Source organism: Corythoichthys intestinalis, chromosome 8 (genome assembly GCF_030265065.1).
Source record: "Corythoichthys intestinalis isolate RoL2023-P3 chromosome 8, ASM3026506v1, whole genome shotgun sequence".
NCBI lineage: Eukaryota > Metazoa > Chordata > Actinopteri > Syngnathiformes > Syngnathidae > Corythoichthys > Corythoichthys intestinalis.
Window position 1 is genome coordinate 50,130,140 of NC_080402.1, and position 13,150 is coordinate 50,143,289.

Below are 13,150 nucleotides of genomic sequence, written 5' to 3' on the forward strand. Positions count from 1 at the left end.
TTCGTTTTTAGCCATAGGCGAAGTTTGACTTTTGGGGCAGGGGGGGCACAACATGTTGATGACCCCGAAACACAGTGTCAGCAATAAAATTACCTTACAAGAATATTTATAATAATAAGTTGACAATGAGCGTTTTTTGTTTCCCATCATTCTTGAGGGGAATTCTAAATTAGGTTGCTTAGGCAATACTTTTCGCCAAGATCGTCATCCACTGAATATGGAACGCCCGTCGGTGTCATGCCAATGTAGTTACCCCAGTCAAAAATGTATCCCCTGGGCGGAACCATATGGAGGTAGATTTGTGTCTTTCTTATTCAATAAAAAAAGTTGCTTCAATAAAAAAAAAAGTTGCTTCAATCAAAATATATATTTTCAATCCAAAAAAACGTCGCTTCATTTAAAAAAATGTGTTTGAATGCAAAAATAAATTTGAAACTCAAAAAAATGCATGTGAAAGCTATTTTTCTTTGATTTTTTTTTTTGGGGGGGGGGTTAATTGAAGCAACTTTTTTGATTGAAGTAATGTTTATATGTGTCCGTGCCACATTTTGGCTACGACGTTTTTGTCTTTATTATTCAATCAACAAATAAGTTGCTTCAAAAATATATATTTCAAAAAGAAAAATCACTTCAATCAAAAAAAAGAACAATTTCAATCATAGAAAATGTTTTTGAATGCGAAAAAATATTTGAGATTGAAAAATTTGCATTTGAACACTTAATTTTTCATTGAAAAAGTTTGATTGAAGCAATCCTTTTTGTATTTGGGCCATATTGTCTGTGGGACATTTGTTTCTAAATCATTCAATCCCCCAAAAAGTTGCTTCAATCAAAAAAATATATATATTTTCAATCAAATAAAAAAATCATTTGAAAAATAAAATTGCACTCCTTTTTTTTGTTGTTGAAAATTATATGCAAAGCAAATGACCATCTAAGGTGCTAGTCACATGATCTAATCCCAAAAATAATTTTGACCCATAATAAAAATATGTTTGTTCATTTCATTCATTTTTGTTGCAGTTTTACTGCTTTACAACTTTTATATATAGGAAAGTCAATTTCATGCAATGACACTTTTCGGCCACCGGGGGGGGGGCTGACCCCGCCCCCCTTAAAATCCGCTTATGTTTTTAGCCCCGTCGTGTTATTTTATATTTACTGTAATTTTTTGGCACACATTGCCCACATTACTGGTCCGTGAAAAAAAAGGCCCACATTACACCGGTCTGTGGTGCAAAAAAGGTTGGAGGACCACTGACATAAAGTGCTCATTTCTCATTAAAAACACATTAACACTAATGTTAGAAATAGCCAATAAAAGCATTAAATATCCCCGACCCAAAAATTGCACTTTGTTCTGCTGTATGCGTAGAGTGAAAATCAGCACATATTTTTTTTTTTGCGCAGCAGAAAAAATGCAGGTCTGAAGGGGTTAAATTGTATGGAGCATTTTTTTTGGGAGTATCGATATTGAGTTGAAAACTTTCTTTGGTTGTGATTATATCCCTGCGGCTTATGGTCCAGTGCGGTTCATATGAGAATAGATACTGTTTTCTTGTCAAATTTGGTGGGTGTGGTCAGGTGTGCCTTATAGTCTAAAAAATACAGTAACTCAGAAATAGTGACACTTATTGTCATCTAATGTAAATATGTAAATTTTCCCTCTCAGGACACCTTAATTCTGGGTTCAGTGGGCTCAAACGGCTGGCGCGGTGCTCTGTACGAGCGTCATGATCAAACAGAGACATTGATTGAAGATTCACAAATGGAGATGGACTCTTACATGGGTATCATTTTTTTCTTTATCCTTTACTAGTGCACTGAGACACGTCAGTTTCTGTTGTAAATTTCAATGATCCCTGAACACACACATTTCAAACACAGGCAGAGTACCGGTAGTTATATTTGGCCGGAGGGATCAGATCAAATGTGTATTACGGCTGGCCCACCAGTGTATGTTTTTCATTTCAAATCTGGTTGTACAAGTGCTAGTTCTAAGTCTTTGATCCGGCCCATTATTTAAATGAATTTTTAAAAAAAAATAAAATGCATTGGATTAAAATGTATCGTGACACTTTTGAGATTCTTGAGATACTTTTCAGCTTCCCTTTAGTAAGCAGACCAAGACAGGCTCACTTCTTCTAATATCTTTTTGGACGATAATACTTATTAGTCTTCGTCATATTTTAGTCATCTCAAACTGTGTTTGTCTTTATCTAGTTTTTGCCGACGATTACTAAAAATGTTTAATTTAAATAAAAGTTTCCATCTATTTCGAATAGAAATTGACAGATGAGCACATATTGTAGCGTCTAATAATACACACTCAGCAGGAAAACAGTACATTACCGTATTTTTCGGACTATAAGTTTGCACTTGAGTCTAAATCGCACCAGCCATAAAATGTCCAACGAAGAGGAAAAAAACATATATAAGTCGCACCGGAGTATAAGTCGCATTTTTGGGGGAAATTTACTTGATAAAATCCAGCACATAGAACAGATATGTCATCTTGAAAGGCAATTTTAAAATAAAAATGTTACATGAAGCATGAACAACGAAATGCAAACGTGGCCTGTATGTTAACGTAACATAGCTATTAAGAGTTATTCTGATAACTATAGCATCAAGAACATGCTAACAAGTTTACCAAAGCATCAATGTCACTCCAAAACACCAAAATAACATGTGAAATTATATCATAATGTGTTAATAATTTCACACATAGGTCGCTCCTGAGTATAAGTCGCACCCCCAGCCAAACTATGAAAAAAACTGCGACTTATAGTCCGAAAAATACGGTATTTTCAATGGATTATACGCACCAGGATAGCCCAAATTGTGAGTAAAAAAGTTGTCCGAAAGTTTAAGAGGATGCTCGCCCTTAGCATTAGCCTAATGCTAACACGACTACTATGCTAATGCTACGGGTTACATTTAGTGTGTAATGATCATTTACCACAGACCTTTAAAGGCAACAAAAAGCAAAAAGCAACATTGCATATTATCTCTGGCCAAAAAAACAAATCTTACTGTGTGTGCAAGCCTACATTGAGAACTTCACATAAAATGTCATATTCACACACATTGTGAACATGTGACGGAAACTACTGTGCATTTTCGTCTCGTTCTCGTCTCATCAGATGAAAACTTGCATTTGTCTCGTTATATTTCCCAAAAGATGTTTTTAGCTCGTAATTGTCTCGTCATCGTCAATAAAAAAGTGTTTGTCGACGAAATATTTTCGTTATTGTCAATGTTGACGAGAACAACACTGACTCATCAGAAATACATTTGGTAGAATACGCACCAATTCTCAGAGCCCGATTTACATTTTTTTGGTCTCAGAGTTGATTAATTACATTAACTAATTACAGACTTATTGTTGCCTGTATTTTCCAAGTTAGCAGTCGAGGCCATGCGTGCTCTTCAGTTGTGCTTTTAATGTCTCTGGGCTGATTAGACATTTAGGAAGTGAGCTAGGTGGTTGTGGATAATTTTGAACTTGTTGAAAATATACTAGGGCTGTCAAACGAAAAACCCATTGGCAGTGTATCAAATACTTGTTCTCCCCACTGTATGTTTGTTGTGAAGGAGTTGCCAATAAACGGTGCGGTCCAAAGAATGCCTGTGTCCACTCGCCTCTACTGTATAACATATATTTGTACATATCTTACCCAAAATACAACAAGAGACACATCATTGCCACTAAAAGAAAGAAAACTTCCCGAAATATGTGTGGAGTACAAATAGCAATTTGCATTGCATTGTGAATACAGCATAAACGTCTCACAATTTAGAAGAAATAACATGAGTATGGAACGGCGCTACCCCCAAGCGGCCGGTGGCATTCTCTTCACTCTTAATGTCCATAAACGGCCTCGTATGACGTAATCTGTTTGAGGCAATATGCGAGATGGTCATTCACCCAAGCGCCAGCAGAGGGCGGCAAAACTCCATAACAACAAGTAAGCGTTTCAGTGTACTGTCATTTTAAATCTGTCTGAGCGGGACATCTGCGTTAATTGCGTCAAATATTTTAACGTGATTAATTAAAAAAATTAATTAACGCCCGTTAACGCGATAATTTTGACAGCCCTAAAATATACATAAATGTTTTGTCCCAATTTTTAATATTGGCATACTGTGAATTTAAAGTTTGACACTCCTGCTTTAACGTTACCTAATCACATTACAATATCCATCGACTTCCAAGTTAACGCAAAAGGCAGATCAAGTGGTAAACATGTATCTGAATGGATATTTTTTATTTTAGAAAACATTGCAGTGCGCATTCCATTATTCTATTATTAAAAATGTCACTATTTTGTCTTTTTTTTTTTTTAAAGATAAGTGGGTATGAATATTGACGATTTTTGTTGTTGTTGCAGGATATTCTGTTTCTGTTGGACAGGTGAACATGGTGCCTCTATATTTCACGGGTGCACCACGATTTCAGCATGTAGGGCAAATTGTAGTCTTTGCACACAACGGGAAGGAGTGGAATGTGACCCAAAGAATAATAGGGGAACAGGTTGGTGAAGTTTATACAAAGTCGTGTCGTGCATTAAATCTAGGATAACAGCTCCTTATTTTTTCGAACAAGTAACAGTATCAACAACATAAATCAAATGTTTGTCCCCCAAACTGTTTAGATTGGCTCCTACTTTGGGGCAGAGCTTTGTACCGTAGATGTGGACTCAGATGATAACAGTGATTTTCTCCTGGTGGGAGCGCCACTGTTTTACCACGCTCAGGAGAAGTCTGAGGGACATATCTATGTCTACATGCTAACTGCTGAGGTGGGCCTGAATGAGAACTCAGTATGAGTTACAGGAAAAGAACGAATCAAATTATGTGCTTATTTTTTGCAGATGCTGCTGAAAAATGTCATGAATGTAACACAATTGTCCATGGGGAGATTTGGTACCAGCATTGCAAGTCTTGCAGATCTCAATGGAGATGGGCTGCGAGATGTTGCAGTGGGGGCCCCTCTTGAGGATGCTCATTCAGGAGCAGTGTATATCTACTTTGGTGACAGACACCAAGGGATACGCAGTGTATATAGTCAGGTGAGACGTACATTTATGGTATATACTGAAGCTTGAATAGAAATATGACTGGCTAATCAAACAACTCTTTTAATGCCTCAACAAATGATATATTTCTGCCAATCCAGAGAATCACAGGACGGAACATCAAAGATGGGATGAGATTCTTTGGACAGGCAATCAATGGAAACATAGACCTCGGGGACGACGCTCTACCAGACATTGTTGTTGGATCTTATGGAGCCGCTGTTGTTTTAAGGTATGAATAATAAGTAGTGTATGCACTATAAAGACCTGTATATACAGTGGGGCAAATAAGTATTTAGTCAACCACCAATTGTGCAAGTTCTCCTACTTGAAAAGATTAGAGAGGCCTGTAATTGTCAACATGGGTAAACCTCAACCATGAGAGACAGAATGTGGGAGAAAAAAAACTGAAAATCACATTGTTTGATTTTTAAATAATTTATTTCCAAATTAGAGTAGAAAATAAGTATTTGGTCACCTACAAACAAGCAAGATTTCTGGCTCTCATAGGTCTAACTTCTTCAAATGAAGTCTAACGAGGTCAAACAAGGCTCCGCTCGTTACCTGTATTAATGGCACCTGTTTTAACTCATTATCAGTATAAAAGACACCTGTCCACAATCTCCGTCAGTCACACTCCCAACTTCACTATGACCAAGACCAAAGAGCTGTCGAAGGACACCAGAGACAAAATTGTAGAAAATAGAAGACATACAAGACCACTGACAATCTCCCTCGATCTGGGCCTTCATGCAAGATCTCACCCCGTGGCGTCAAAATGATAACAAGAACGGCGAGCAAAAATCCCAGAACCACACGGGGGGACCAAGTGAATGACCTACAGAGAGTTAGGACCACAGTAACAAAGGCTACTATCAGTAACGCAATGCGCCGCCAGGGACTCAAATCCTGCACTGCCAGACGTGTCCCCCTGCTGAAGCCAGTACACTTACAGACCCGTCTGCGGTTTGCTGGAGAGCATTTGGATGATCCAGAAGAGGACTAGGAGAATGTGTTATGGTCAGATGAAACCATAATAGAACTTTTAGGTAGAAACACAGGTTCTCGTGTTTGGAGGAGAAAGAATACTGAATTGCATCCGAAGAACACCATACCCACTGTGAAGCATGGGGGTGGAAACATCATGCTTTGTGGCTGTTTTTCAGCAAAGAGACCAGGACGACTGATCTGTGTAAAGGAAAGAATGAATGGGGCCATGTATCGAGAGATTTTGAGAGAAAATCTCCTTCCATCAGCAAGGGCATTGAAGATGAGACGTGGCTGGGTCTTTCAACATGACAATGATCCCAAATATACAGCCAGGGCAACAAAGGAGTGGCTTCGTATGAAGCATTTCAAGGTCCTGGAGTGGCCTAGCCAGTCTCCAGATCTCAACCCCATAGAAAATCTGTGGAGGGAGTTGAAAGTCCATGTTGCCCAACGACAGCCCCAAAACATCACTGCTCTACAGGAGATCTGCATGGAGGAATGGGCCAAAATACCAGCAATAGTGTGTTAAAAGCTTGTGAAGAGTTACAGAAAACGTTTGGCCTCCGTTATTGCCAACAAACGGTACATCGCAAGGTATTGAGATGAACTTTTGGTATTGACCAAATACTTATTTTCCACCATAATTTGCAAATAAATTCTTTAAAAATCAAACAATGTGATTTTCTGATTTTTTTTCCACATTCTGTCTCTCATTGTTGAGGTTTATCCATGTTGACAATTACAGGTCTCTCTAATATTTTCAAGTGGGAGAACTTGCACAATTAGTGGTTGACTAAATACTTATTTGCCCCACTGTAGCAGCAATTCATGCATAATTATTTTCAGTCACCAACAGAAGTGCTCAGTTCTTATATTTATAATAAGAGTGTATTGATATTTGTATTCGCCCCGTGCCGTCATGGTATGGGCATTACTATTCAATGCACACAATCAGAGCATAGGCGAAACATTTCAAAAGACACAATTGGGAGCATAGTCCGCAAGTGTGAAGCTAAAGGATCAGTGGAAACGCTACCTGGGCATTGCAGAAAGAGGTTACTGTCTCAAACTGCTGTGCGATACCTGAGGCGAAAGGTGGAGAAAAATCCCCGGGTGACAGCTGCGGAACAACCCCAGGACATGTCAGAGGGAGGTATTCAGGTTTCATCCCAGACAATAAGATGCACACTGCGAAATGATGGCTTCCATGCAAGAACTCCCATGCGCACCCCCTGCCAACTCCAAAGCAGAAGAACAGTCAACTCCAGTATGCCAAAAACCATGTGGACAAACCACATTGAAGGTTCTCTGGAGTGATGAGACCAAACTGGAACTTTTTGGGCCAATGGATTAACGGTACGTGTGGAGGAGAATGGATGATGCCTGTAAAGATAGAACACCTTGCCTACTGTAAAGCAAGGTGGGGGGTCAGTCATGCTCTGGGATTGTTTTGCTTCTTCAGGTACAGGGAATCTTCAGCGTGTGCAAGGTATTATGAATTCAGTTCAATACCAGGAGATCTTAGATGCAAATGTCATGCAGTCATTGACAAAGCTGAGGCTTGGGTGAGATTGGACCTTCCAACAGGATAATGATCCTCAGCATACCTCAACATCTACCACACCTTGGTTGCAAAAGAAGTGCTGGAAGATTCTGGAGTGGCCATCGCAATCACCAGACTTGATTTCCCATGGAAAATCTCTGGTGGGACCTGAAGAAGGCTGTTGCAGCATGCAAGCCAAAAAATGTTAACAAACTGGAGGCCTTTGCCCATAAGAAATGGGCAAATGGACCTTTGGATCGCTGAAACCGGAGGCCTTTGCCCATTAGAAATGGGCAAATGGACCTTTGGATCGCTGCAAGAAACTTGTGTCAAGTTAAGCTTCACGTCTAAAGGATGTTATTGTTGCAAAAGGATGTTCTACTAAGTCTGGGGTGGCCGACCCTGGTCCTCGAGAGCTGCAATCCAGCTTGTTTTCCATGTCTCCCTCCTTTAACAAACCTGAATCAAACGATCAGCTCATCAGCATGCTCTGCAGTTGCTTGATAACAATTCTGATAATTTGATTCATGTGTGTTGGAGGTGGTAGACATGGAAAACAAGCTGGATTGCGGCTCTCAAGGACCAGGGTTGGCCACCCCTGTACTAAGTACTAAAGTTATACATACCAAAGGGGTTTAATAATTTTGTCAACAAAGTAATCACAGAAAGGCTATTAATTGGAGCATTTTAAACATTCTAGTTGTAATTTCAATTGTATTTGTCAATTTGACATGCCATTAATTAATGTGATTATAAACAAGATGACAAATAAATGTCAAACTTGCAAAATACTTGGGGGTTGAATCATCTTGAACACAACTGTATTTAAGTGCAATTTGTTATATCGTTATTTGCAAGTGATAAATAAAGTTGAAGGAAAAAGTGGTCATTATTATCATACTACTTGTACATTCAGGGCATTTTAAACTAATTCTTATTTTAAAATAAAATATTGTCCATTGTTCTTTCCATTAACACCATGGTAAAATTCTTTTTGTCCTTTTCCCAAATTTTTACTCATGATGCCTTTACATGTGGGGTTCCTCAAGAGTCAATTCTCAGACCTTTTATTTAACATCGACTGTATATGCTTCCTCTTGACCACAACATTGAAATGTATGACATCCCCAAACACACTTATGCAGATAACACACAACTCTACGTTTCAGTGTCCTTGCATGATTAGAGTCCCTTCGTTTCCGTGAGTAAATGCATTCATCAAATCAATGAATCGACGTGCCAAAATTTTCCCCAGCTAAATGTGAGAAAGACAGAGGTGATCATTTTTGGGCCTAAAAAGGAAAGGTCAAAGATCAGCACACACCTTGGCACAATGTCACTTACAGCTAAAAATCAAGTCAGAAATCTTGGCGTAATTATTGACTAGGACCTAAAATTTGACAGCCATCTTAAGTTCGTCACTAAACCTGCCTATTACCACCTTAAAAATACAGCCAGAATTAAAGGGCTTCTGTCTAAAAAAGACATGGGAAAAACTTATCCATGCATTCAGTTATAGTAGATTGGACTATTGCATTGGTATATTTACAAGTTTCAATAAAAAAAAGTCAGTCAGGAAGCTGCAGCTAATACAGAGTGCTGCTGGCAGTCCTTACAAATACAGGGAAACTGGACTTCACCATAGACTTCACTATCAGTTGACGGGACACGGAGCCCGGAGACGATCAGTAGCAGGCCTGGCCTATTTTCAAAAACTTAAAATTCAAATATTTTCAAAACCAAAGCCGCTAGCAACCTAAAAACAAAACAGACACTAACCTTAGGCATACTGGACTGTCTCAGAAAATTAGAATACACAATATTCTAATTTTCTGAGACAGTCCTGTACATTAATCCACCATTTAAAGCAGGGGTGTCCAAACTTTTTGCAAAGGGGACCAGATTTGGCGTGGTAAAAATGTGGGGGGCCGACCTTGGCTGACGTCCTTTACATAGAACAATATACAGGACTGTCTCAGAAAATTAGAATATTGTGTATTCTAATTTTCTGAGACAGTCCAGTATATCAATCTCAATGAGCAGCAACATTAAAAAAAATTCAAAGACGTTCCCTAATAAAATCCCGATTAATTATTTTACATACAATTATAACAAAACTTAAAATTGCTAGAAAATTCTCATATTTTATGCTAGATGCACAAAAACTATCAAATGCAGAGATAATCACCTATATTTTCAGGATCAATAGCAATATTTAACATATCAGATTTTGCTTGCCCAAAATAGCAACTTAATATTTTTTTTAATTTAGTGCAAGTTTTTAACAACTAATAAATCACTCAATTTTCACATCAGAGACTTAATACATGAGGAAAGCATGCAGAATCATCTTAATTTTACTCAACAAAAGCAACATTTTAATTTTTCTACGTACAATCACAACTCATTTAGGTTGAATTCCGGTATTGTGTAGGGATACAAAATCCAACATGGTGGCCTTCACAAAACAAAGAGCTTTTTAAGTAGAAAATTCTTGCAAATAAATGCTAAAATCGCGGTATTTCTATAGATTAACGTAAAAGTAAATTCTTGGTTAAAAGCAAAAAACGGGCAGTTATCGTTCAATTTACGTAAAAATTTGAAGCTAAAGGTTAGGCAAATTTTTTCCATTAATTTCATTGTATTCTCAAGTTCTCAGCGTTTCAAAGTGATGGAAATTGTCCCCCCCCTCACCTCCCCAACCCCCGCCAAGCCGTGGAAACACCGCCAGCCGAACGAAGTGCCGCTCCCGCAAGCCAACCGGTGGGCACCAACATTCCGCGCGTTCACTCCCATGTTAACCCTTTGTACTGACTCCATGTTCCAAGAACTTAAAGAAGGCTCACCGAAAACAGATTGACAATTTATTCGTCGGCAATGGTCAAAAAAACAAGGCAAAACAGATGACGGAGGAACAATGCTGGATCCAAAACACGGCTACATATAAATGTTTCCGAGCAGCGAACCGTTTGTTATCTCAGTGCCCAGTCTTTTTGAAAGCTGCGGTGGAGTGGGCCGGGCTGAAGGTGTGGCTGGGTGTTGTCTTGGGATCATCCCTCTGTGGCCGGTTTTGGGCGGTTAGGTTCGTGCGTCATCCTTCGTGGCTGGGACGTGGTTGCCACAGCGACCGACGCTGGTCTTGACGTCCCAAGCGCCCGTTATCAACTTTATATCCTGGTTGGGCGGCCGATGCTACTTCTTTTAGGACAGAGCGCCCTGCTCTTTGTCCTTGGAGTGGACGGGAGTACTAATTGTGAGAGAGGGTGCATCAATCTTGCTCGTGGCGCACACGTTGGGCTTCTGTGATAAGATGGCGTTGTGTATCTATTCTGCTTCTTTTCATTAAACTATGGTGCAAGTGTGATTTATTTTATATTAGGTGTATTAGAGTAGTACAAACAGTCCTACAGTACATATGAGAAACAATACTGTTCCCTGATTGATTATATTAAATGTGTTAGAGTAATGCAAACAGTTAAATGGTGTGTGCGAGAAAGGTAACTATTCCCTTCAAAAGTGAATGCATGGTGCTATTTTATATACAGGGGTGCACATAAGTGGTCCGCATGCGCGCATGCATACTGGACGTATACAAACGCGCTGGGCCTCAACGGCTTCCATACGCTTTTGCGTACCGATAGCTGACCACTGTATTTGTGGCGGACACGAGATAATCACTTCTCAAAATGTCGGAGGCAGGCCCCACTGAGTAAGTATTTCCGTGTTCCCCCACCCCTGTCAAAGGGCAGACAGACGACAGAGACGTCACCGGAGCTACCGAAAAAAGGATTTTTGCTGAAAAGTGGCTGCAGGAGGTACCATGGCTAGAAGCAAATGATGCTCGCACGGATATGTGGTACAAAATTTGCCGTGAGAATCCCAATGTCGCTGATAAGAGCAGCGCATTTTATGTAGGGTCAAAGAATTTCAGCCATCCAAACTTTGAAAAGCACGAAAAAAAACAGCATGTGGCAATTAAGCAAACTATCGATGTCAGGCTGCACCCCACTCGCCCTATGGACAAGTGGCGGAATAAAGTTAATGAAGAGCAGCGCCATGCACTGACAAACGTGTTTTTGCTCGCATTTCACAAAGCTAAACAGGCACGTTCAATGAGCTCTTATGAGGAGGAGGACATCCCACTTTTACAAAGGCTTGGAGTTAATGTGGGAGCTGCATAATGCCCTTTATTTTGAATTAGTACTGCTTTAATGTTTATTTCTTTACATTTCACTTCAAAGTAATGGCAATTTTATTGTGCCAGTTGATGTTAATCAGGCAGTAATTGTTAATATAATTATTTAAAGGTATTTGGCTCTAACTAAAGCTTGTCATAATTTTATCGCATCAGGCGGGTCGGCTCTCAAGCGCAATGAGGACATCTCCAGGTCCTCCTCTGAGAACCTGGGCAAAAAAAATATGTGCACCCCTGTTTATATAATAATTACCCTAAATCACTCGGGAGACTCCTGCCTCCTTGTAGGCACTAAAACCTTCGTCCTATTTCCACCTAAATCTGGCGTTAGAACCCAGTGTGTGTTTGAGCTTATCACAGTGACTAGTGAAAGCCACCTCAACGCTTTATCGGTCGGTCCCCCTACGGGAAGGCGTGGCGCAAAGTCTGCGGGATTTGTCTTGTCAACTGATGGTGTAGTCTATGACTGGAGCATGTTACATCGGTTATGAAATCGTTACACTGGCTTCCAGTCAGTCAAAGGATAGACCATAAAATACTACTGCTTGTCCACAAAACACTTAATGGCCTTGGACCAAAATACGTGCTTGATTTGTTTGATCTCTATGAAGCATCTAGACCCCTGAGGTCATCTGGAACCTGTCTGCTGTATGTTCCTAGAACAAGAACCAAGCTAGGTGAGGCAGCATTTAGGTACTATGCTCCTCACCTCTGGAACGAGTTACCGGAAGGTCTCAAGTGTGCTCAAACTGTTGGGTCCTGTAAATCAGGGCTAAAAACGCTACTGTTTACCACAGCATATTCATAAAAGTCTACTGTTAATATTTCCAATTTCAAGGTATTTGCTTTTTATTTTATTTTTTATTTCCATTTCCGATTTCAATTATTTTTTTTAAATTCTTGAAATGATCTAATGTATTTTATATGTCACTTCATTTCCTGTTTAAATTGTCTTTGTTTTTAACTTTCTTTTTCATTGAATATGATTTTTACGAATATTTTTTATCTCTGTTTGTGGATCTTCATGTGATGGGGCTTCCTGTCTATCCGTCCTGGGAGTGGATCTCTCCTGACTGTGGTACTCCCCAAGGTTTCTCATTTTCTCCCAAAGACTTTGGAGTTTTTCCCTTGCCGACATGGAGGGTCTAAGGATGGGGGATACCCAGGACTTGAACTTTATTTATTCATCTTTGTTGCTTCATTTGCTGTTTCTGATTGTGTATCATATTGCCTCTGCAAAGCCGTTTGAGACAACCTTGTTGTGATTCAGGGCTATACAAATAAAATTGAATTGAATTGAATTCAAGCACTTTGAATTGCCTTGTGTTGAATTGTGCCTTG

General features: G+C 39.5%; 2 protein-coding genes across 5 annotated transcripts in view; one reads left to right on the top strand and one right to left on the bottom strand.

Moving 5' to 3' along the window:
- Positions 1 to 13,150, top strand: part of zmp:0000001082 (integrin alpha-D) — a 74,716-nt gene that overhangs the window by 35,668 nt on the left and 25,898 nt on the right. The window contains exons 10-14 of the mRNA XM_057843359.1: positions 1,673 to 1,790; positions 4,395 to 4,537; positions 4,659 to 4,805; positions 4,878 to 5,075; positions 5,183 to 5,313. Of these exons, the coding sequence (XP_057699342.1) occupies positions 1,673 to 1,790; positions 4,395 to 4,537; positions 4,659 to 4,805; positions 4,878 to 5,075; positions 5,183 to 5,313 (737 nt within the window). The remainder of the gene's footprint in view (positions 1 to 1,672; positions 1,791 to 4,394; positions 4,538 to 4,658; positions 4,806 to 4,877; positions 5,076 to 5,182; positions 5,314 to 13,150) is intronic.
- The window catches only part of LOC130920272 (sodium channel and clathrin linker 1-like), a 75,477-nt gene that overhangs the window by 5,336 nt on the left and 56,991 nt on the right, over positions 1 to 13,150 (bottom strand). The gene's annotated exons all lie outside the window — the stretch shown is intronic.